General features: G+C 45.5%; 1 protein-coding gene across 2 annotated transcripts in view; it reads left to right on the top strand.

Moving 5' to 3' along the window:
- Positions 1-2968: 2968 nt before the first annotated feature.
- The window catches only part of trpc1 (transient receptor potential cation channel, subfamily C, member 1), a 79115-nt gene continuing 56115 nt past the window's right edge, over positions 2969-25968 (top strand). Inside the window, exons 1-4 of one of the 2 annotated variants that reach the window (XM_085989879.1) lie at positions 2969-3494; positions 18985-19136; positions 19228-19329; positions 24343-24545. In XM_085989879.1, the coding sequence (XP_085846005.1) occupies positions 3368-3494; positions 18985-19136; positions 19228-19329; positions 24343-24545 (584 nt within the window). In that variant the 5' untranslated portion in view covers positions 2969-3367. Of the gene's footprint in view, positions 3495-17471; positions 17561-18984; positions 19137-19227; positions 19330-24342; positions 24546-25968 lie in introns of those variants that run through there. The other variant, XM_085989880.1, reaches the window with a different exon arrangement.

The raw sequence follows: 25968 nt of genomic DNA, 5'->3' as shown, positions 1-25968 counted from the left end.
GTATGAGGTAGACAACGTTGGCCGAGTCACATGAGTATGTACCATGTACCTGGTGGGTGGTGTCCTCACGTGTGATGATGGTATCTGTGTTGATGATCTGGCATGTCTTGCAGAGGTTGCTGTGGCAGGGTTGTGTGGTGTCGTGGTCGCTGTTCTCCTGAAAGCTGGGTAATTTGCTGCGAACGATGGTCTGTTTGAGGTTAGGCGGCTGTTTGAAGGCGAGTAGTGGAGGCGTGGGGATGGCCTTAGCGAGGTGTTCGTCGTCATCGATGACATGTTGAAAGCTGCGAAGAACATGGCCTATTTTGGACACCATTCACACCTTTGACTGCTGTGATTATCTCTCTGCCGAGGTGCGATAAATGGCAGTTGGAAAGGTTACCTGTAAACATCTGACATGATTCTCTGACTATATAAGCTGTGTCTGTATGCATTTCTCCACTTCACCTGAAGAAGGAGCAGCGCTCCGAAAGCTTGTGATTTCAAATAAAGCTGTTGGATTATAACCTGGTGTTGTGTGACTTCTTACATTTGTCCACCCCAGTCCAACTCACACCACATCTTCAAGTAAATGAAGGCATAAAAATAAATGTAATCATGTTAGTGTGAAATATGTAATTGTTTGAACTTTTGTTTAAAACTGTATTTTGGACATTAGAATTTTCAATTACTGAGAGAGAAAAAACAAACCAGCAAACATTTTGAGTGATTTGTGGTTAAAAAGATAATACAGTGCCACCTAGTGGCCAAAGTCATTACATAGATTTACATGTGTTCGATAGAATGCAGGTTGGAATGTATATCAAGAATATATCAAACCACAATGTTCTGATCATGATAACTTACAGCTCAAGCTTTGCTATGTAATACACCCCAATCATGTTATCCTGCAACAACAAACAACAACTTATGTTTATATAGCGTCTTTAACATAGTAAAACATCCCAAGGTGCTTCACAGGAGTGTTATCAGACAAAATTTGACACCTAGCCACATAAGGAGATATTAGGACAGATGACCAAAAGCTTGGTCAAAAAGGTAGGTTTTATGGAGCATCTTAAAGGAGGAGAGCGAGCTAGAGAGGCGGAGAGGCTTAGGAAGGTATTCCAGAGCCTAAGGGCCCAGACAACTGAAGGCACGGCTGCCAATAGTGGAGCAATTAAAATCAGGGATACACAAGAGGCCAGAATTAGAGGAGTAAAGAGATCGTTAAGGGTTGTAGGGCTGGAGGAGGTGACAGAGATAGGGAGGGGCGAGGTCATGTTGGGATTTGAAAACAAAGATGAGACCCTGCTTTGCAGGGAATGATGGCTTGTGACTTTGTACAAAGAGCTGAGACCTGAGCTCTGTAATATCATTAACTGTAAATAAAATGTTCAATTTTAAATTTAAAAAAAAGGATGAGAATTTTAAAATCGAAGCATTGCCGGACCGGGAGCCAATGTAGGTCAGCGAGCACAGGGGTGATGGATGAACGGGACTTGGTGCAAGTTAGGATACGGGCAGCAGAGTTTATGCAATCTGTTAGCATTTTCTTTGTCATATTTACATAGTATATAAATATATTTTCTCATACTCTGCTGCCAAGGAAAATCATGATAATACAGACCTGCAGCTGCTTCTCCTCTATGTTACAACTGCCATATAAGTGAAAGAAAACCAAAAAAGAAGTTTTAAACTAAATGATAGACACTTATAAGGAATAACTGTCCGGTAGTGACTTTGAAATATTTATTTATTTAAATATTCTTTGAAATATCTGCAGTAAATTGGACATTCCTTGCAATTTATAACAGAAGCTGCAGCACCTTTAATTCTGAAAGGAGTGTAGAGTTCATTCACCTTCAGAGCAAATGTTTAAAAATAAAGACTTCCATTTATATCGTGCTTCACCACACTGCTCAGAAACATCTCAAAGCACTTCACATACAGTTAATTAATTTTGAAGTGAAATCATTGCCATTCTTTGTTTTTGGTGATGTTGCTTGAGGAAGAAATAAAAATATAAAACTTTATTTACAGCCTTGTGTTTTTCTGATGCGCTTAAAACTTTGCCTTAATTCTCTTAGGTTTATATGATTGGAAGTGCTTGAGTGAATTACTGACTCATAATTCAACCATTGCTCCATGTGAAACATATTGCTCATTTTACAAAGAAAATTCTGTTTTATGGGCCTAACCCTCCATTTTATAGGGATTTGCCTAAACATTTAAGAAGTGTCTGGATTAACTGGAGGATCAGAACGAAATGGAGCATTCATTCCACCGCGGTCTGGTTAAAGATAACAAAAATTGAAAAGCAATGGGAATCTTTCAGTAACTTGAGGCAAACATTTGGGTTTTCAACAAAAAGAATAATTTTGATGCACCTATAGAGGAGAGAATAGCAAAGAGAGAAAGAGAGCGAAAGAAAGTAGAGAGAATGAAAGAGACAGAAAGAGCGATAGAGGGAGATAAAGAGAGGAAAAGAGAAAAAGACAGCAATAGAGGGAGAAAAGAGACTGAGAAAGAAAGAGAGAAAAAGAGAGGAAAAGAGAGAGACAGAAAGAGCAATAGAGGGAGAAAGAAGTGAAAGAGACTAAGAAAGAAAGAGAAAAAGAAAGGGAGGAGGGGAGAGGGGATAAAGAAAGGGAGGAGGGGAGAGGGGATAAAGAAAGGGAGGAGGGGAGAGGGGATAAAGAAAGGGAGGAGGGGAGAGGGGATAAAGAAAGGGAGGAGGGGAGAGGGGATAAAGAAAGGGAGGAGGGGAGAGGGGATAAAGAAAGACAGGAAGAGAAGAGGGGATAAAGAAAGACAGGAAGAGAAGAGAAAGAGCCTGGAGAGTGATAAATAAAGGGGAAAGAGAGGAAAAGAGAGAGACAGAAAGAGCAATAGAGGGAGAAAGAAGTGAAAGAGACTGAGAGAGAAAAAGAAAGGGAGGAGGGAATAAACAAAGAGAGGAAGAGAAGAGAAAGAGAAAAAGGGTGCAGGGAAAAAGAAAGGGAGAAAGAAAGAGGAAGAGAGAGAACGAGAGAGATGAAGAGAAAAAGAGACAGTCAGAATGCCCATGCGCACAGCCGCACGCTGAATCCGTCACCGCTTTGGCTCTGATAAGAAAAACAAATTCAAGTGTGCTTCAAATTCTCGCTGTTGGGGACGTCTTCTCCGGGAAGCCGAACAAGAAAAAACTCCCATAAATTCGCTCAATGCAAACTCGGAGAGGGAGCTGGGTGCGGGTGCGCAGCTCAGAGGGCAGTGCCGGGGCGGAGGAGCCCGGCTGCAGCCTGCAGGCTCCGGGCGGTACCGCGACCATGACCATATGACCATGTCCAGGCCCAGGCTGTCAGACAGCCCGCTGCCGCTGTGAAGAGGCCGGCCAAGGCTCACCATGGCCAGCCTGTACCAGAGCACCGAATCCTCCTCGCCCAACAAATACCTCGCCCTCAAAGACGTGCGGGAAGTCAAGGAGGAGACGACCATAGATGAGAAGCTCTTCCTGCTGGCATGCGAGAAAGGTAACTGCGTTCCAGCCTGAGGGAGGGAGAAACATATTTGTCAAGAATACATAACTGGCGCCTGAGCATAGGCTGCCCTGCAACAACCAGTCTCAGTGCCCGAGTGTCCCTTGGCTGGTACACAGGGAGAGGGGGTGGAGTTCCTCATTTCATGCAGCATTTGGGCGAAAGTCTGCAATTAACGACCTGCTAATGAAACCGCTGGAATCTGTGGCTTCCACATGTGTGATTTCTGAGAAATTAGCTATGGAGAGAAAAAAAAACAAGCATTCTTGCTTTTCATTATGAAGAGAATTTCCCTGAGTAGTTCATTGCAGCATGTATAATAGGATAGATTGCTGATCATGAACCAGGTCGGCAGCAACACTGAAGCTTCACAGGTTTAGGAAGATCCTCTGAACACCAGGAGTGAATTCTAGTCGTAATCATTGTATATCCAATAACAAATGGTGTGTACAGTAACATAATGAATAGTTGGCGTGAAAGAATGTTTTTTGCTTGTGTTTATGCAGCCAAGAGGCGGTGTGACAGTGATGAAAGGGCAGCATTTCAGCTATGTGCATCTTATAAATGTCTTAGTCCGCAGTAGCTGAATAAACTGCTGTGTGCAGGGGCCCTGGATGTGTCAGCGAATGACAAGACAGCAATCCAATGGAGAGATTCAGATGACAAAAGATTAGGAGAGCACATCTTACTTGGTTTATCATCAGCTGAATTTCAGGATTAGATTGCTGCCTGTAATTCATAGGGAGCCGGCAGTATTATTTAGAATATTCAGATGTGAATTGTTGACCTTTTTTCATAACTAACATTGACAGCTGGCAGATTTGATGTCACAAGTTCTTCATTAAGTTAGCATCATATGAACTGGTGCCCCTCACAGTGTGACCTACCTCATAGAATATGGTGTTAGCTGTGGTTCAGTGGGCAGCACTCTCACCTCTGAGTCAGAAGGTTGTGGGTTCAAGTCCCACTCCATGAGACTTCAGCACAAAAATCCAGGCTGACATTCCACTGCAGTACTGAGGGAGTGCTGCATTGTCAGAGGTGCCGTCTTTCGGATGAGATGTTAGACTGAGGCCCCGTCTGTCCTCTCAGGTGGATGTAAAAGATCCCATGGTGCTATTTTGAAGAAGAGCAGGGGAGTTGTCCCCGGTATCCTGGCCAATATTTATCCCTCAATCAACATAATTAAAAACAGATTATCTGGTCATGATCACATTGTTGTTTGTGGGAGCTTGCTGTGCGCAGATTGGCTGCTGTGTTTCCTACCCTACAACAGTGACTACACTCCAAAAGTACTTCATTGACTGTAAAGTGCTTTGGGGGTGTCCTGAGTTTGTGAAAGGTGCTATATCTTTTTCTTTTGGTCATTCATTACAGTGAATTACACACAATCTTGCACTATATAGATTGTAAATAATTAGTTTTTCTGCCATTTAATTCAATTTTTAATAAGGAAATAAAATTTAAGCAAAGTACTGGAAATATTAAATAAAAACAGAAAATGCTGGAAATACTCAGCAGGTCAGGCACCACCTGTGGAGAGAGAAACAGAGTTAACGTTTCAGGTCGATGTCTTTTCATCATAAATAAAATTTCCTTATTAAAGACTTCCAATTATGTGATAATACAAGAGGATTGTAGTGCAATAATGTCATGGTGTACTTCATCATGGCCGTGACTGGTTCATTACAGATCAACTGAACTGAAGGAACATAATGAGTCTCTTGGGTGCTGCAACAACATTCTATTCCTATTCTTGCTGAAGCAATGTTTTTGTCACTTTCTTTGGTCTCGTAGAGCTTTGTTACTTTGGGCAGATGTTCATACTCTGTGACCACAGTTTGTTAGCTAATTGCTGTTGTCCATCACTGGACTCCAGGCACATTTGGGTTTCTGCTATCAGCTGCATTATTCCACAGCCATGCACCATACCTGATGCTGAAAAATTATTTTGCTAATCGTCCAAACATCCTTTACCCCCGCCTCCTTCCTATGTGCTGTTTCTCTTCCCCCTCCCTCGCACTTCCTTGACCCTCCACCTCCTCTCCTTCTTACCTTTTCCCCCTCCTCCCTCTCCTCCATTTCCCCCTCTGCTCACATCCCCTTTCTCCCTTTTCCTTCCACCCCATTCCTACTCTCCTCTTCTGCCCTTTGCCCTTCCCTTATTCTTCTCCCTCCCCGCCTCTCTCTGCTCTCTTTCCTCCCCTCATCTCAGTGCTTCTCCCTCTACCCCTCTACCGTTGCTACGGTGACAGAGGGAGGGAATTGAGTTTCTTTCAGTTGGAATGCCTGTCCAATTAATCTTGAACGAACAATAGCACAGGCCAAAGGGGGAGTTCAAAAATATTTGGAGAACTTTCCAAACTTTCACCATCAGCTCCGAGGTTGCTGGAGCCATTACTCTAAGCATGATCTCCAAGGCCTGCTGCTATTAAACTGTGCCTCCACTCTGCTCAGACTAACTAGCCTCCATTGGTGAGTCTGCCTACAAAACAACAACAACAATAACTTGCATTGATATAACGCCTTTAATGTAGTAAAACAACTCGAGGCGCTTCATAGGAGCATAATCAGACAAAAATTGACACTGAGCCAAATAAGGATTTATTAGGATGGGTGATTAAAAGCTTGGTCAAAGAAATAGGTTTTAAGGAGAACATAAGAACATAAGAAATAGGAGCAGGAGTAGGCCAATCGGCCCCTCGAGCCTGCTCCACCATTCAATAAGATCATGGCTGATCTGATCCTAACCTCAAATCTACTATCACTCTACATCCCACCCGAACCCATGTGAACTTCTGGGAGAGGCAAAAAACCAGATAAAAAACCCAATGGCCAATTTGGGAGAAAAAAATCTGGGAAATTCCTCTCCGACCCATCCAGGTGATCAAAACTCGTCCAGGAGATCACTGTCCCTATATTTTCTACAGTACTTACCTTCTGTAAAAGGTGATCTCCACCCCAGCCAGGAACAGGAATAGAACCATCTCCTGAAATCTAACACATAATTAGAACACAAGAAGTAGGAGCAGAACCAGGCTACACAGCCCCTGGGCCTGCTCCGTTACCCACAGGGCCATGACCGTTCCGAATATAGACTCGTGTCCAATTTCCTGCCCGCTCCCCGTAACCCCTAATTCCCTTTACTTTTAAGAAACTGTCTATTTCTGTTTTAAATTTATTTAATGATGTAGCTTCCACAGCTTTCTGGGGCAGCAAATTCCACAGACCTACTACCCTCTGAGTGAAGAAGTTTCTCCTCATCTCAGTTTTGAAAGAGCAGCCACTTATTCTAAGATTATGCCCCCTAGTTCTATTTTCACCCATCATTGGGAACATCCTCACCACACCCACCCGATCAAGCCCCTTCACAATCTTATATGTTTCAATAAGATCGCCTCTCATTCTTCTGAACTCCAATGAGTAGAGTCCCAATCTACTCAACCTCTCCTCATATGTCCACCCCCTCATCCCCGGGATTAACCGAGTGAACATTCTTTGTACTGACTCGAGAGCAAGTATGTCCTTTCTTAAGTATGGACACCAAAACTGTATGCAGTATTCCAGGTGCGGTCTCACCAATACCTTGTACAACTGCAACAATACCTCCCTGTTTTTATATTCTATCCCCCTAGCAATAAAAGCCAACATTCCATTGGCCTTCTTGATCACTTGCTGCACCTGCATACTAACTTTTTGAGTTTCGTGCACCAGGACCCCCAGATCCCTTTGTACTACAGTACTTTCCAGTTTCTTGCCATTAAGATAATAACTTGCTCTATGATTTTTCCTGCCAAAGTGCATAACCTCACACTTTCCAGTATTGTATTCCATCTGCCAAATCTCTGCCCACTTACTTAGACTGTCTATGTCCCTTTGCAGGTTTTTTATGTCCTCCTCACTCACTACTTTCCTTCCCATCTTTGTATCATCTGCAAACTTTGATATGTTACACTCGGTCCCCTCCTCCAAATCATTAATATAGATTGTAAAGAGTTGGGGACCCAGCACTGACCCCTGCGGAACTCCACTAGTTACTGATTGCCAGTCTGAGAACGAACCATTTATCCCAACTCTCTGCTTTCTGTTAGATAGCCAATCCTCCACCCATGCCAGAATATTACCCCCAATCCCATGATTTTTTATCTTGAGTAATAATCTTTTGTGTGGCACCTTGTCAAATGCCTTTTGGAAGTCTAAATACACTACGTCCACTGGTTCCCTTTTATCCACCCTGTATGTTACTTCCTCAAAGAACTCAAGCAAATTTGTCAAACATGACTTCCCCTTCATAAAACCATGCTGACTTTGTCCTATTAAATTATGTTTATCCAAATGTCCCGTTACTGTCTCCTTAATAATGGACTCTAAAATTTTACCAACCACAGATGTTAGGCTAACAGGTCTATAGTTTCCAGCCTTCTGCCTACTGCCCTTTTTAAATAAGGGTGTTACATTAGCAGTTTTCCAATCTGCCGGGACCTTTGCTGAGTCCAGGGAGTTTTGGAAAATTATTACCAATGCATCCACAATCCCTACCGCCACTTCCCTCAAGACCCTAGGATGTAAGCCATCAGGTCCAGGGGATTTATCCGCCTTGAGTCCCATTATTTTACCAAGTACCACTTCCTTAGTGATTTTAATCGTATTTAGCTCCTCCCCCCCCTATAGCCCCCTGTTTGTCCAGTGTTGGGATATTCTTAGTGTCCTCTACTGTAAAGACTGACACAAAATAATTGTTCAGTGTTTTTGCCATCTCCATATTACCCACCATTAATTTCCCGGTCTCATCCTCTAAGGGACCAACATTTACTTTAGCCACCCTTTTTCTTTTTATACAACTATAGAAACTTTTGCTATCTGTTTTAATATTTTTTGCTAATTTACTTTCATAATCTATCTTCCCTTTCTTAATCAATCTTTTAGTTATTTTTGCTGTCTTTTAAAGACTTCCCAATCTTCTATCCTCCCACTAGATTTGGCTACCTTATATGCCCTTGTTTTTAGTCGGATACTATCCTTAATTACTTTACTTAGCCACGGATGGCTATCTTTTCTTTTACACCCTTTTTTCCTCAGTGGAATATATATTTTTTGGAAGTTGAAAAATAACTCCTTAAATGTACACCACTTATCATGTACCGTCTTACCCTTTAATCTATTTTCCCAGTCCACTCTAATCAATTCCGCTCTCATACCTTCATAGTCTCCTTTATTCAAGCTCAGCACGCTTGTTTGAGATCCAACCTTCTCACCCTCTAATTGAATATGGAATTCAACCATGTTATGGTCACTCATTCCAAGGGGATCCTTTACTGGGATATTTTTAATTAATCCTGTCTCATTACACAGGACCAAATCTAAGGTTGCTTGTCCCCTGGTCGGTTCAGTTACATACTGCTCAAGAAACCCATCCCTAATACACTCAGTGAACTCATCCTCAAGGCTGCCCTGCCCAATTTGATTTGTCCAGTTAATATGATAGTTAAAATCCCCCATAATTATAGCTGTTCCCTTATTACAAGCCTCAACTATTTCCTGATTAATACTCCGTCCAACAGAGTTGCAACTGTTCGGAGGCCTATAGACTACGCCCACTAGTGTTTTTTTCCCCTTATTATTCCGTATCTCCACCCAAACTGTTTCACTATCCTGATCCTTTGACCCAATATCATTTCTCTGTATTACAGTGATTCCTTCCTTTATTAACATAGCCACCCCACCTCCCCTTCCTTCCTGCCTGTCCTTCCTGATTGTTAAATAACCTGGTATATTTAATTCCCAGTCATGGTCACCCTGCAGCCATGTTTCTGTAATGGCCACAAGATCATACCCATATGTAGTTATTTGTGCTGTTAACTCGTCCATTTTGTTACGAATGCTATGTGCATTCAGATAAGAACTTTCAAATATGTTTTGTGACACTTAGTTCCTGCTTTTTCCCCTTTTACTACTTTACCTTTTACTCCATACCTTCTGTCCCTTCCTGACACGCTCTGTTTTTTAATTCCCCCACTGCTACCTAAGTCTATGACCTTCTCCGTAGTCATTTTTATTATTTGCTCTCTAGAAACCTCCCCCCCACTAATTCGTTTAAAGCCCTCTAAAGCCCTAGTTATATGATTTGTGTCTTAAAGGAGGAGGGAGAGGTGTAGTGAGGGAATTTCAGAGCTTAGGGTCTAGACGGCTGAAGCCATGGCCACCAATGCTGTGGCGAAGGCAGTGGGGGATGCACAAGAGGCCAGAGTTGGAAAAACGCAGAGTTCTTGGAGGGTTGTAGGGCTGGAGGAGGTTACAGAGATAGCGAGGGGTGAGGCCATGGCTGGATTTGAAAACAAACATGACAATTTTAAAATTGAGGCGCTGGTGGACTAGGAGCCAATGTAGGTCAGTGAGCACAGAGGCGATGAGTAAACGGGACTTGGTGCATATATGTTCAATATGTGGATGACTGCAAACCTGAAAGAATAGCTGGGGTCAAGAGATTAACTTTTAGGGGGCTGGAAGTCCCACCATGCTGGAGATGTGCCTCACATCTGCAAAAGTGGAAAATATAGTCCAGCTAGTCTTTGATTTGCCAGTCTCAATAAATTCTGGGCATTGTAGGGCCAGTTGCTTATCATGAGCTGTAGAAAACTGTCACCTTGAGTCTCTACAGCTGAGAGTGATATGCCCCAGGATTCTCAGAAAGGCACAGGCCTTCAACAGAGACCATTTTAAACACACAAAATGCTCCTGCACTGACGAGTTTAATTTTTATAAATTTTGTATTTCTTTGGTTTGTTTTTTTCCAGTAATTATTTTATCAATGTAGCTAGAATCCAAGATGGCAGCTGAAAGGATTTTCAAGAAATATTTGGAGTGATTAATTGATTCCCCCTGTTTTGGTAGCATTTCCTCTCTGCTTAATTAAAGGAAGGCGAGGACTGCTGGATCAGGAGGTAAGTGCCTCTCCACTTACCTGCTGGATCCAGAGTTCCTGCCTCGCCAACCCCCCGTGATCGCACACCCCCTGACCCCACCACTCTGCTCCCTGACCCCCCACCCCCACCCCACGAGGACTCCAGCCTCTGATCCCCAGCCCTCGACCCCCACCCCCTCTGGCCTACGATCCGGCCTTCGCCCTCCCCGCGCCCCAACCGCCATCCTTCAGCCCCTCCACAATCGCCATCCTTCGAATCCTCCACAATCGCCATCCTTCGAGCCCTCTACGATCGCCAACCTTCGAGCCCTCTACGATTGCCACCCTTCGAGTCCTCCACAATCGCCATCCTTCAACCCCTCCACGATCGCCACCCTTCGAGTCCTCCACAATCGCCATCCTTCAACCCCTCCACAATCGCCATCCTTCAAATCCTCCACAATCGCCACCCTTCGAGTCCTCCACAATCGCCATCCTTCAATCCCTCCACAATCGCCATCCTTCAATCCCTCCACAATCGCCATCCTTCAATCCCTCCACAATCGCCATCCTTCAATCCCTCCACAATCGCCATCCTTCGAGCCCTCCACAATCGCCATCCTTCGAGTCCTCCACAATCGCCATCCTTCAAGTCCTCCACAATCGCCATCCTTCGAATCCTCCACAATCGCCATCCTTCGAGCCCTCCACAATCGCCATCCTTCGAGCCCTCCACAATCGCCATCCTTCGAATCCTCCACAATCGCCATCCTTCAATCCCTCCACAATCGCCATCCTTCAATCCCTCCACAATCACCATCCTTCGAGTCCTCCACAATCGCCATCCTTCAAGTCCTCCACAATCGCCATCCTTCGAGTCCTCCACAATCGCCATCCTTCGAACCCTCCACGATCGCCATCCTTCGAGCCCTCCACGATCGCCATCCTTCAAATCCTCCACAATCGCCATCCTTCGAGCCCTCCACAATCGCCATCCTTCGAGTCCTTCACAATTGCCATCCTTCGAGCCCTCCATAATCGCCATCCTTCGAATCCTCCACAATCGCCATCCTTCGAGCCCTCCACAATCACCATCCTTCGAGTCCTCCACAATCGCCATCCTTCGAATCCTCCACAATCGCCATCCTTCGAGCCCTCTACGATCGCCAACCTTCGAGTCCTCCACGATCGCCATCCTTCGAGTCCTCCACAATCGCCATCCTTCGAGTCCTCCACAATCGCCATCCTTCGAGTCTTCCACAATCGCCATCCTTCGACCCCTCCACAATCGCCATCCTTCGAGCCCTCCACGATCGCCAACCTTCGAGCACTCTACGATTGCCACCCTTCGAGTCCTCCACAATCGCCATCCTTCAATCCCTCCACAATCGCCATCCTTCGAGTCCTCCATAATCGCCATCCTTCGAGCCCTCCACAATCGCCATCCTTCGAATCCTCCACAATCGCCATCCTTCGAGCCCTCCACAATCACCATCCTTCGAGTCCTCCACAATCGCCATCCTTCGAATCCTCCACAATCGCCATCCTTCGAGCCCTCTACGATCGCCAACCTTCGAGTCCTCCACAATCGCCATCCTTCGAGTCCTCCACAATCGCCATCCTTCGAGTCTTCCACAATCGCCATCCTTCGACCCCTCCACAATCGCCATCCTTCGAGTCCTCCACAATCGCCATCCTTCGAACCCTCCACGATCGCCATCCTTCGAGCCCCCTACGATCGCCATCCTTCAAATCCTCCACAATCGCCACCCTTCGAGTCCTCCACAATCGCCATCCTTCAATCCCTCCACAATCGCCATCCTTCAATCCCTCCACAATCGCCATCCTTCAATCCCTCCACAATCGCCATCCTTCGAGTCCTCCACAATCGCCATCCTTCGAGCCCTCCACAATCGCCATCCTTCGAATCCTCCACAATCGCCATCCTTCGAGCCCTCTACGATCGCCAACCTTCGAGTCCTCCACAATCGCCATCCTTCGAGTCCTCCACAATCGCCATCCTTCGACCCCTCCACAATCGCCATCCTTCGAGCCCTCCACGATCGCCAACCTTCGAGCACTCTACGATTGCCACCCTTCGAGTCCTCCACAATCGCCATCCTTCAACCCCTCCACGATCGCCACCCTTCGAGTCCTCCATAATCGCCATCCTTCAACCCCTCCACAATCGCCATCCTTCAACCCCTCCACAATCGCCATCCATCAAATCCTCCACAATCGCCACCCTTCGAGTCCTCCACAATCGCCATCCTTCAATCCCTCCACAATCGCCATCCTTCAATCCCTCCACAATCGCCACCCTTCGAGTCCTCCACAATCGCCATCCTTCAACCCCTCCACAATCGCCATCCTTCAACCCCTCCACAATCACCATCCTTCAAATCCTCCACAATCGCCATCCTTCGCGCCCTCCACAATCGCCATCCTTCGAGTCCTTCACAATCGCCATCCTTCGAGCCCTCCATAATCGCCATCCTTCGAGCCCTCCACAATCGCCATCCTTCGAATCCTCCACAATCGCCATCCTTCGAGCCCTCCACAATCACCATCCTTCGAGTCCTCCACAATCACCATCCTTCGAGTCCTCCACAATCGCCATCCTTCGAATCCTCCACAATCGCCATCCTTCGAGCCCGCTACGATCGCCACCCTTCGAATCCTCCACAATCGCCATCCTTCGAATCCTCCACAATCTCCACCCTTCGAATCCTCCACAATCGCCACCCTTCGAGCTCTCCACAATCTCCACCCTTCGAATCCTCCACAATCGCCATCCTTCGAGTCCTCCACAATCGCCATCCTTCGAATCCTCCACAATCGCCATCCTTCGAATCCTCCACAATCGCCATCCTTCGAGCCCTCCACAATCGCCATCCTTCGAATCCTCCACAATCGCCATCCTTCGAATCCTCCACAATCGCCATCCTTCGAATCCTCCACAATCGCCATCCTTCGAGTCTTCCACAATCGCCATCCTTCAACCCCTCCACGATCGCCACCCTTCGAGTCCTCCACAATCGCCATCCTTCAACCCCTCCACAATCACCATCCTCCACAATCGCCACCCTTCGAGTCCTCCACAATCGCCATCCTTCAATCCCTCCACAATCGCCATCCTTCAATCCCTCCACAATCGCCATCCTTCAATCCCTCCACAATCGCCATCCTTCGAGTCCTCCACAATCGCCATCCTTCGAGTCCTCCACAATTGCCATCCTTCGAGCCCTCCACAATTGCCATCCTTCGAATCCTCCACAATCGCCATCCTTCGAGCCCTCCACAATCACCATCCTTCGAGTCCGCCACAATCGCCATCCTTCGAATCCTCCACAATCGCCATCCTTCGAGCCCTCTACGATCGCCAACCTTCGAGTCCTCCACGATCGCCATCCTTCGAGTCCTCCACAATCGCCATCCTTCGAATCCTCCACAATCGCCATCCTTCGAATCCTCCACAATCGCCATCCTTCGAGTCTTCCACAATCGCCATCCTTCAACCCCTCCACGATCGCCACCCTTCGAGTCCTTCACAATCGCCATCCTTCAACCCCTCCACAATCACCATCCTCCACAATCGCCACCCTTCGAGTCCTCCACAATCGCCATCCTTCAATCCCTCCACAATCGCCATCCTTCAATCCCTCCACAATCGCCATCCTTCAATCCCTCCACAATCGCCATCCTTCGAGTCCTCCACAATCGCCATCCTTCGAGTCCTCCACAATTGCCATCCTTCGAGCCCTCCACAATTGCCATCCTTCGAATCCTCCACAATCGCCATCCTTCGAGCCCTCCACAATCACCATCCTTCGAGTCCGCCACAATCGCCATCCTTCGAATCCTCCACAATCGCCATCCTTCGAGCCCTCTACGATCGCCAACCTTCGAGTCCTCCACGATCGCCATCCTTCGAGTCCTCCACAATCGCCATCCTTCGAGTCTTCCACAATCGCCATCCTTCGACCCCTCCACAATCGCCATCCTTCGAGTCCTCCACAATCGCCATCCTTCGAACCCTCCACGATCGCCATCCTTCGAGCCCTCCACGATCGCCATCCTTCAAATCCTCCACAATCGCCATCCTTCGAGCCCTCCACAATCGCCATCCTTCGAGTCCTTCACAATCGCCATCCTTTGAGCCCTCCATAATCGCCATCCTTCGAATCCTCCACAATCGCCATCCTTCGAGCCCTCCACAATCACCATCCTTCGAGTCCTCCACAATCGCCATCCTTCGAATCCTCCACAATCGCCATCCTTCGAGCCCTCTACGATCGCCAACCTTCGAGTCCTCCACGATCGCCATCCTTCGAGTCCTCCACAATCGCCATCCTTCGAGTCCTCCACAATCGCCATCCTTCGAGTCTTCCACAATCGCCATCCTTCAACCCCTCCACAATCGCCATCCTTCAACCCCTCCACGATCGCCACCCTTCGAGTCCTCCACAATCGCCATCCTTCAACCCCTCCACAATCGCCATCCTTCAACCCCTCCACAATCACCATCCATCAAATCCTCCACAATCGCCACCCTTCGAGTCCTCCACAATCGCCATCCTTCAATCCCTCCACAATCGCCATCCTTCAATCCCTCCACAATCGCCACCCTTCGAGTCCTCCACAATCGCCATCCTTCAACCCCTCCACAATCGCCATCCTTCAACCCCTCCACAATCACCATCCTTCAAATCCTCCACAATCGCCATCCTTCAATCCCTCCACAATCGCCATCCTTCAATCCCTCCACAATCGCCATCCTTCGAGTCCTCCACAATCGCCATCCTTCGAGCCCTCCACAATCGCCATCCTTCGAGTCTTCCACAATCGCCATCCTTCGACCCCTCCACAATCGCCATCCTTCGAGTCCTCCACAATCGCCATCCTTAGAACCCTCCACGATCGCCATCCTTCGAGCCCTCTACGATCGCCATCCTTCAAATCCTCCACAATCGCCATCCTTCGAGCCCTCCACAATCGCCATCCTTCGAGTCCTTCACAATCGCCATCCTTCGAGCCCTCCATAATCGCCATCCTTCGAATCCTCCACAATCGCCATCCTTCGAGCCCTCCACAATCACCATCCTTCGAGTCCTCCACAATCGCCATCCTTCGAATCCTCCACAATCGCCATCCTTTGAGCCCGCTACGATCGCCACCCTTCGAATCCTCCACAATCGCCATCCTTCGAATCCTCCACAATCTCCACCCTTCGAATCCTCCACAATCTCCACCCTTCGAATCCTCCACAATCGCCATCCTTCGAGTCCTCCACAATCGCCATCCTTCGAATCCTCCACAATCGCCATCCTTCGAGCCCTCCACAATCGCCATCCTTCGAATCCTCCACAATCGCCATCCTTCGAATCCTCCACAATCGCCATCCTTCGAATCCTCTACAATCGCCATCCTTCGAATCCTCCACAATCGCCACCCTTCGAATCCTCCACAATCGCCACCCTTCGAATCCTCCACAATCGCCGCCCTTCGAGCTCTCCACAATCGCCACCCTTCGAATCCTCCACAATCGCCACCCTTCGAATCCTCCACAATCGCCACCCTTCGAATCCTCCACAATCTCCACCCTTCGAATCCTCCACAATCTCCACCCTTCGAATCCTCCACAATCGCCACCCTTCGAATCCTCCACAATCGCCACCCTTCGAATCCTCCACAATCGCCACCCTTCGAATCCTCCACAATCGCCACCCTTCGAATCCTCCACAATCGCCACCCTTCGCATCCTCCACAATCGCCACCCTTCGAATCCTCCACAATCGCCACCCTTCGAGCTCTCCACAATCTCCACCCTTCGAATCCTCCACAATCGCCACCCTTCGAGCTCTCCACAATCTCCACCCTTCGAATCCTCCACAATCGCCACCCTTCGAATCCTCCACAATCGCCATCCTTCGAGCTCTCCACAATCGCCATCCTTCAACCCCTCTACGATCTCCATCATCCGATTTCCGGCGCCCCCCTGCCACCACCACCCCTCCCAATCTCTCCCTCTCCTCTGCAGCCTGGTGCAGCAGGCTTACCCGCCCGACAGCCAGCCAGCCTCTCCATCTGGCTGGATGCGGGCGGGAAACTGACGAGCTAACTGTTAATCAGGGCCTGAGGGAAACCTGTACTCCCGGGTTTCCCGACCGCATTGCAACACCCCACCCTCCACCCCTGCTCCCTACCAGCCTCCAAGAGAAGGGATTTGGATAAGTACTTGAAGAGGAACATTTTTGCAGGGCTACGGGGGGGAAAAGCAGGGGAGTGGGTCTAATTGGATAACTCTTTCAAAGAGCCGGCACAGGTCGAATGGCTTTCTTCTGTGCTTCATCATTCCATGATTCGATGATTCTAAGATCAAATTTCGGCTTCTATTATCTATATAAACTTGTCACGCTGTAATTACACCCTCCTGCCTCTCTTCATTGCTAGTGCTGTAGCATTATTTTTGTGATGATGCAGTTTTAAAAACGAGAGGGAAATTGCCTGAGGAGAGCGAACCACTTACAATCTCAACTAGCAAGGAAGATTGACTCGTGTATGTGAGTCTGTAAGAAAGCTGCTTCCGACATGTGTAGCTTTATTGCTGAAAAAAACCTCACATTTACAGTATAAATCTGATGACGATGGGTGGTTGAAGGAGCCTCCAATTCCCTGGAGCTAACAGTAGTCTGAGAGTTTAATACAAGCTGAGTATTGATGATGGCATAAACTATATGAGCAAAGTTTCAGTGTTCTGTGGGTGGCATTTGAATGTTGAAATTAAATGTCAGCCTATTGCTCACTCTACCCTCTGCTAACTTTTAAAGTAAAATATCAGTAAAATGAAAAATATTACTGCTGGTTAAAAGCAGCACTGACTGAGATTAATTTAATTAAGGGCTGTGAGAAAGTATTGTGGCATCCAAATTGTACACTCTCGGGAGCCGCAAGCCTACATTTCGTTGTACTGCACTTGTGCACTAACAATGACAATAAAAGTTGATTTGATTTGATTTGATTTATCGCATGGTTTGCAGGAGGTTAGACTAAAGGATTTTTTTTTTCAGCGGGTAGTCAAATTCTAAACTCAATTAGAGCACATTATACACAGAGAATGCACAACCAGGAGCAGCGGAAGAAATAGTTTATTCCACAGGTAAGGAAGACCTTATATTGTGCGGTTAACATAGACACACATGAGTTGAAAATGTGCACCTTATGAGTGGAATAAAGTTTTTTATTACCTGCTGCCCATTGTATTTTCTGTTTGGACTACAAACATGAGGATAATTTCATTACGCTCTAATAACCGGCACAATTCTCACTCCGAAAACTACAGTATACAGTCGTTTATAAGTTTTGTTTTACTATTAAGTAATTAAAGAGTTATGGATTACCCTCAACTGGCATTACTGTACTTAATCAAGCATCTTCCACCATCCATTTAACACAACATTCTTCAGGTGAGTACCCAATTATACTGCACATTTCTTGATTTTTTTTATTTTTGTTTGTTAAAAATAGTCTCGGTAGATATAGCTCTCCATTATCTGGAATTTTTTATCAACCGGCACCATCCCGGTCCCGTCGGTGCCCGATACCAAAGAGTTTCCTATATGCATTGCTACAAGCACAGATGGTTGCTTAACTCTTCCCTTTTATTTAATTTGCCTTTCATGTCTTTCAGACTAACCATCATCTGGAATAGCCATGACTAAAGTATTAAACATGTAGCTGTCTTAGCACAGAGTCTACTTCTCTCATGAGTTAGTCATAGTGCAAAATAACAACAGCTTGCGTTTATACCACGCCTTTTAATGTAGTAAAATGTTCCAAGGCGCTTCATAGGAGGGAATTCCAATGCTTGGTGCCTAGGCAGCTGAAGGCACGGCCGCTAATGGTGGGCCGAAGGAAATCGGGGGTGCACAAGAGGCTAGAATTGGAGGATCGCAGGGTTCTCGGAGCGTTGTAAGGCTGGAGGAGGTTACAGAGATATGGAGGAGCGAGGCCCTGGAGGGATTTGAACACGAGGATGAAAATTTTAAATTTGAGGCAATGCTGGACCGGGAGCCATTGTTAGTTAGCGAGCACAGGGGTGACCATTTTCAAGTTCTGTCGTTGAAAGAGGGGCCACTCTTGCTGCTTCAGTACTGTACATTGTCCATGTGTGTGAAACTACCACTCGAAGACTTTCAAGTTCATGGCAGAGACCCGCCTCAATTAGCAACCTTGCTCGAGAGAAGCCATAAGGGTATGGAAACAACAGAAAGGTCAAATCGGGAAAATAAAGATGCTCTTCTTGGGGATGGGGTTAAAGTACACTATTGAAGCAGAACAGCGACAGCTTTACTTTGCATCTGACACGTGTTATTACTGATTTAGAGGTTTGTGATGTTTACGTTGGGTGTGCCAAGAGGAAAGTGTTCCATTCTGAAGCACTGTTATGTCTCCTCTTTGACAGATGCCCTCTGCCCTAAACGTCATCGCAAATTATTGTTTTATTTTATGCAGAATACTTGTATTTTAATATTGTATTGCATTGCCTAAAGTGTTTAACATTTGTCGCTTGGAACATTTCAGGAGACAATTACATGGTCAAAAAACTCCTCGATGAGAAGTTCAGTGAGCTGAATATAAACTGCGTGGATGTGCTGGGGAGGAATGCAGTTACCATTGCAATTGAAAATGAGAATCTGGATATCCTGCAGCTTCTCTTGGAACGTGGCTGTCAGGTGCCAATATTTATCATTGCTAAAGGTGTTTTTATAGTGGCTATTTTAAATGTAAATTTTAAAACGTTGTGTAACTTTCCATTTGTTCCAGACTACGGATGCACTGCTGGTGGCGATTGGCTCCGAGGTTGTCGGTGCTGTTGATATTCTTCTCAATCATCGTCCCAGGCGATCGTCCAAACCAACTATAGCAGTTAGTGAATTTTGGTTACTTTTACGTTCTGTGTAATCATCCTTTCCTTCTTTCAGCTCCGCTGTATCATACACCATTTTCCAGCTCAGAGGTGGCTAGATGACCTTCTGCTGTATCTCTTCTATTGACTCTCTTGTGAATGTTAGGCACATCAATTTTCGTGCCTTTACCTGCTTCTTATTTATCCTTGAGAAAGTGCTTTGCTTCCAACAAGCTCTGTCCCTGGACAGTTCCACTATAATTGGAAACCTATAATTGGAAACCTATCATAAGGTGAATCATTTTGAAAGGGCCGGGGGCTAGAAATGAAAAGCAGAGCTGTGGTCTGGCTCTGAGGCAGAATAGAGTAGTACATAAACATGCTGTTGCTATCCTGCCCGTGCTGTGTAATTATTAACAGATGACATAATTTTTATAGACTCCAGTTTCATTATAAAACTCCACATTTAAAATGTGGATTATGCAATGTGTAGATGAGAAAATAAGCTAGCTAAATGCTCCACGGCATCGCACATTAGAATATATTCTAGTAGACTGACTTTTGAACAGCAATATGCTGCAAATTATAGAATATAGGTTCATAGCCACGACTACCCAAACAGTGAATTATTGATCTCGGCCAGGCTGTTCTGGTGAAGCACAAAACAGAAGCCAAACAGCTCTCCACTGGATGCTCTGGTGCACTCCTCAGTGGCAATTCAAAGAAGAGCACAGGTACAGGCGGGAGGAGGTTGCCTGTTTACCCGCTTGATTGTGGGTAGCGTATGGGTTGGGAGAGCAAAGACAGAGAGAGAAAAGTTTTTTAAATATTTAACGTTTTTGGTAAATTTGTTGTGTTTAATCAAAGGTATATCCTATTATAGTAAAATAAGTTTTTTTTTAAAAAACCTTTGCCTCATCAAAGGAAATAAGTCTTGCCAGTTTTTAAAAAACTGGCTTCAAACTAAAAGGGAAAAACCTTCATCTCTGCCCCAGGCTAAACCGCAGTGACCTATATGGCTAATATAGCACTTGCAATTAAACTAATAAACAGTGAAAGGTCTATTTGAAATGCTAACTAAATAGGATTTTCCACATCACTTTTTTGTGCGAGCACAGCATAACTAAAAGTGAGGTAGAATTCGTGGAAAAATATTACTTATTTAATTTGGCTCCAGTTCCAGATGTTTACAGACGAATCAATGCAGACGAATCAATGCAGATTTTGTGTAACATTAGCAAGTACAGACCATTGATTAATCCTTCCCTTCTGGAATGAACAGCAACTGCATACAGTTAGCACAACAAATACTATCGCTAGCTCTTGAACCCTTACTCTGCTGAATAAACAGGGCCCTGGACAGTTACATAACAAGTACTGTTTCTGCCACTTGCAATGTTGACTAAACAGAAATTTTGTACAATTAATTACACCAGTAAATCTACATTGAATTTTCCAAAACAACTGTCTCTGCCACTTATGCAATCATTTTGCTGAATAAACAGGGACTCCATACAGTTTCATATATAATGCCCCTTCTGTAATAACCCACTGAGCAAGTAGAGTTACACAATAAATGATTATCCTCTTGCTTCAATCCTTACCCTGCTGAATTATTGCAGTCCATTAATACTTTGACTCATCCCTTTAGAAAGAATGGGGGAAAAATTCGGTATCGCCCTGTTTAGGGCGCCGTTATCGGCCGTGCGCAAAGTTTAGCGCCTGGCGCTAATTATCGCTTCCGACAGCAAACTTGGCTTTTATCGCCCCTGGAGTTGATTGGAGCGCTAAATCAGGCGCTTCACACTTGTCTTAAGGCGCAAACGCCGAGGAGTGAGGCGCTACCTCAGAGTGCTGGCGAAGCAAGGAAGGGCAAATCAAAATAAACCTGCAAAGTGCTGCTCAGTACTCAAAACCCCTTCACACAGCGTTGAATCTCTCCAGAAGTCTCTCTCTCTCAGAATGCGTGGTGCAAAAATATCACCGACAAAAAAAGGCAGGAAGTGGTCGCCTTTAAATAGCGCTCCCCCAGTCCTTTTCTGACAGCATAACGCTCCCCTCAACCTGTCGTTGCTAGCGGCAGGCGGTAAGGCAGGGGGCGCCACTCAATATCTGGTCTGGGGCGCTAACGGGGCGTTGCGCACTCGAATTACATCACAATCTGCCGGCGCAGGAGATCGTGGCGGAAGTGTTCAGCGCTGCCGCAAAATGTCTAGTTAATTTCGCGAGCGGCACAAACATCGCCGCGCCCGGCCTCTAGTTGCTTTGCGCCCCAATTGGCGCCCTCTTAAGGCGCTAACCGGAGGCGCAAACAACTGCAATATCTCATAGAGATAGTTTCTGCAAAATCTTTTCAAGAAAAACATCTCTTTTTAAATCTAGTGGTCATTTATACTTTTTAACCAGTTTTTCTACAAAACAATGGGATTTATTACTGGCTTAAAAAAAAACACTTGGTAAATATGTACAATTCAGACTTAAATTGAAACACGTATTGGGCCTCATTTTCAGTCTGTGGTGTAGGGTGATTGTTTTCCTGTGCTATGTCTTGAGCATTCGACATGTAATCTATTAAATGTGGTATTACCTTATTTTTAGCAAAGGTTGAAAGACCCCCCTACTAAATTGCCTCATATGTCTGCTTGTGCATCACTGTCATGTGTTGAATAATATGTACTAAAGATAGAATTTTCTTGAACGTTACATTACTGTAGGTGATATACATATCTGTTATAAAGTAAATTTGGTGTGTGTGTGAAGGAGAGAGAACAAAAAAATTACATTGGGGGAGAAATTTAACTTACGGCCTCCCTTGAGCCTGTAAAATGGGTGTTACTCCTCCGAATGTTGCGTGATCTCTTGTGTGATCTGCACTGGAAGTTCGCCCAATGCCATATTGAGTCAGGCACATTTTAGTCGTCCTGGGGGCTTGCCTGAAACTGGTGGGGACTAATGAATATGTATGAGGGGCCTACACCTATTTAAGGACCCTACTGCTAAATTCAGCCTCCTGAGTGCTGGGTTCTCCTATTCCAAAATGAGTTAATACACCAGCAAAAATGTTGATCACTGAAATTTACACACATAGGCCCGGAATTTGCGTTCGGGATGACAGCTGACTGGCAGCGTTCGCTGTCATTCTGCCCTTGAAACTGACCGCAACTTCGGGATTTGGTGCATGTGCAGGCGCATGCGGAAATCCCGAAGTTGCGGTCAGTCATTGACAACTCCGAAACAGGCAGCATGTTCCTGCCCCCCCCCTCCCCCCTACTACCCCAACAGAGCCGGCAATCAGTGTCATCGACCAAATCATTGAAACTGACAAAGTTATTTATGCTGTTAAATTCCCCGCTAAAAGTTAGACCCAAAGGGATTAGGTGTAACTGGGGTTTTGCAAGCGTATTGACTGCTAAACAAATGATAAGGGCCTTTTTTTAAGTTTGTCCATCTTTATTTCAGGTTTGCTTTCTCCCCATGTAAGAGCCCCAATCTTTCTTTTGCTCTCTCTAGCTATTTTAAAAAGTTAGAATTTTAAGAACTTACTCGTGGAATGCTGGCCTTTATATCTAGAGAACTAGAATACAAGGGGGTAGAAGTTATGCTACAGCTATACAAAACCCTGGTTAGACCACACCTAGAGTACTATGAGCAGTTCTGGGCACCACACCTTAGGAAGAATATATTGGCCTTGGAGTGAGCGGAGGTTTACCAGAATGATACCTGGACTCCAAGGGTTAAATTATGAGGAGAGATTACACAAATTAGAATTTAGAAGGTGAAGGGTTGATCTGATTGAATTTTTCAAGATATTAAGGGGAGCAGATAGGGTAGACAGAGAGAAACTATTTCCGCTGGTTGGAGATTCTAGGACATGGGGACATAGTCTAAAAATTACAGCCAGACCTTTCAGAAGTGAAATTAGGAAACACTTCTACACATAGAGTGGTAGAAGTTTGGAATTCTCTACAACAAACGGCAATTGATGCTAGATCAATTGTTAATTTTAAATCTGAGATTGATAGCTTTTTGTTAACCAAAGGTATTAAGGGATAAAGGCGGGTATATGGAGTTAGGTTGCAGATCAGCCATGATCTCATTGAATGGCGGAACAGGCTCGAGGGGCTGAATGGCCTACTTCTGTTCCTATGGACTCACATCCTTGTTCGCCGTCTGAGAACTCTGGCTTTTGATTGGCTGCTTGGGCAGCCTGTTGACTTCACAGCAATTCGCACAAAGGTACCCTCACTACAGTCCGTTGAATTGAAGGTCAGAAAACCGGAAGTTCTCGACACAGGGATTGCGCGATCCTTGTGCGGCGTGTACTTCGGGGCCAGCAGCGAATGCCTTCGCTTCGCCGCTGACCACACTTTCCGGGCCATAACTTTAAAAATAAAGAACACTTTTTTTTAATGAGCAGTATATTTTAATAAATGAGTAAACAAAGTTGAAATGCTTTGATTGCATGTTCTGACCAAAATGATTAATGTGTAATAGTCTGTTTATTCAACGTTTTGCTGACTAATTTAGCATTCAGAACTACTAGGCATAAGGATAGAAAATAAAGTGATTACTAATATCTTCGATATTTCTTGATAAACTACTGCAAGAACGAGAAATGTATTAGTTTGAGCGTAATTTATTTAAAAAAATCTAATTTGTGATTTTTTTTTGCTCCAAGATTATCTCCCGATTTTAATGTTAAATACACAATCACAAATTACACATCTTTATCAAGCACTTTGTTCAGTCTCATTTGCAATTAAAATAGAGACACATTCTCCTCCCCATTATAAAAGTTTCACTTCTAGCCCTAGCCTGTTCTACATCCCACCCTTACAAGACTAAGTGCTCGAACACTTGCTCGATAAGGATGTTGACTGTGGCTCCTAACCTTTTCTTATTGCATTTTATGCAATTATGGAGCATTCACTCTACCACAAACTGCATTAGAAGTAAAAAAAAATTACAGGACTCTGTTACAATGATGCACTTTATTAATTTTACTCTCTTTTTGTGGGAACTTGTCCAAACAGAAATTAATGCAGAGAATTCAGAATCCCGAATACTCCACCACGATGGACGTGGCTCCTGTCATTCTTGCTGCTCATCGCAATAACTATGAGATCCTGACCATGCTGCTCAAACAGGACTTATCACTGCCAAGACCTCATGCAGTAGGATGTGAATGCACACTCTGTAATGCAAAGAACAAGAAGGATAGCCTGCGCCATTCTAGGTAAGTAAAGCAAATTTAAAGTATAATGAGTCATCATAGAGTTATAACGGCACAGAAGGAGGCCATTTGGCCCATCGAGTCCGTGCCGACTCTCTGTGGAGCGATCCAGTCAGTCCCATTCCCCCGCTCTATCCCCGTAGCCCTGCAAATTTATTTCCCTCAGGTGCCTATCCAGTCTCCCCTTGAAAACATTGAGTGTCTCCGCTTCCACCACTTGCGTCGGCAGCGAATTCCAGGTCATCACCACTTGTTGTGTAAAAAAAGTTTTCCCTCGCATCCCCCCTGTATCTCTTACCCAAAATCTTAAATCTGTGTCCCCTAGTCCTTGTGCCATCAACTCGTGGGAACAGCCTTTCCCCGTCTAGCCTATCCAAACCCGTCATAATCTTGCACACCTCTATCAATCACCCCTCAACCTCCTTTGCGCTAATGAAAACAAATCCAGCTTCTCCAACCTGTCCTTGTAGCTAAGATCCCCCATCCCCGGAACCATTCTGGTAAATCTCCTCTGCACAGTGTGTTTGTAAATGATAACTTTTTAAGTCTGTCTGTAACAATTAACATAAGAACAGGAGTAGGCCATTGAGCTCCTCGAGCCTGTTCCACCATTCAGTGAGATCATTGCTGATCTGCGACCTAACTCCATAGACCCGCTGACGTAATAAAACTCACTACGCACTTGGTTTGATCATAAAGCAAGGCTTTAATCAACTTGTTTCAGAACATGGAGGTCTAGTTGTACTTCACTAGTTCCTTGTCTTACAAAATGTCCCTGGAAAGCTGGGCCCACGCCCGAGTATTTATACTCCTTGGACGGCGCCACCAGCTGGCCGTCCAGCATTATTTCACGAGTAGTTTCTTGATGAATGATGAGATTTATAACACTCGCCTTTGGTCCACATCCCTTAATACCTTTGGTTAACAAAAAGCTATCAATCTCAGATTTAAAATTAACAATTGATCTAGCATCAATTGCCGTTTGTGGTAGAGTTCCAAACTTCTAACACCCTTTGTGTGTAGAAGTGTTTCCTAATTTCACTCCTGTAAGGTCTGGCTCTAATTTTTAGACTATGTCCCCTACTTCTAGAGTCTCCAACCAGTGGAAATAGTTTCTCTCTGTCTACCCTATCTGCTCCCCTTAATATCTTGAAAAATGAACTCCACTTTCCCACCCGATCCCCTTTAAAATCCACATGATGTACATACAAAGGGCTGAATTTTGCCAACACTCAGAGGACGGGCTCAGAGGCGAGCCCACTGTCAAAATCACTAAGATTGACAGCCGGGCGGTATCCCACTCTAAACCTGCCTCCTTGTGAGTTTCCCTAGTGCCGGCTCTGCCTGTGCTTTGCAGACCCGGCACTAAGCGGCGGGTCAGGCAATTGAGATAGTTAAGAGAGTGTTTAAAGCAATTAATCAGCAT

This window comes from Somniosus microcephalus, chromosome 6, assembly GCF_052327205.1.
Source record: "Somniosus microcephalus isolate GS21.2 chromosome 6, FLI_Smic_1.0, whole genome shotgun sequence".
NCBI classification, from domain to species: domain Eukaryota; kingdom Metazoa; phylum Chordata; class Chondrichthyes; order Squaliformes; family Somniosidae; genus Somniosus; species Somniosus microcephalus.
This window is presented reverse-complemented; position numbering and strand designations above follow the sequence as displayed.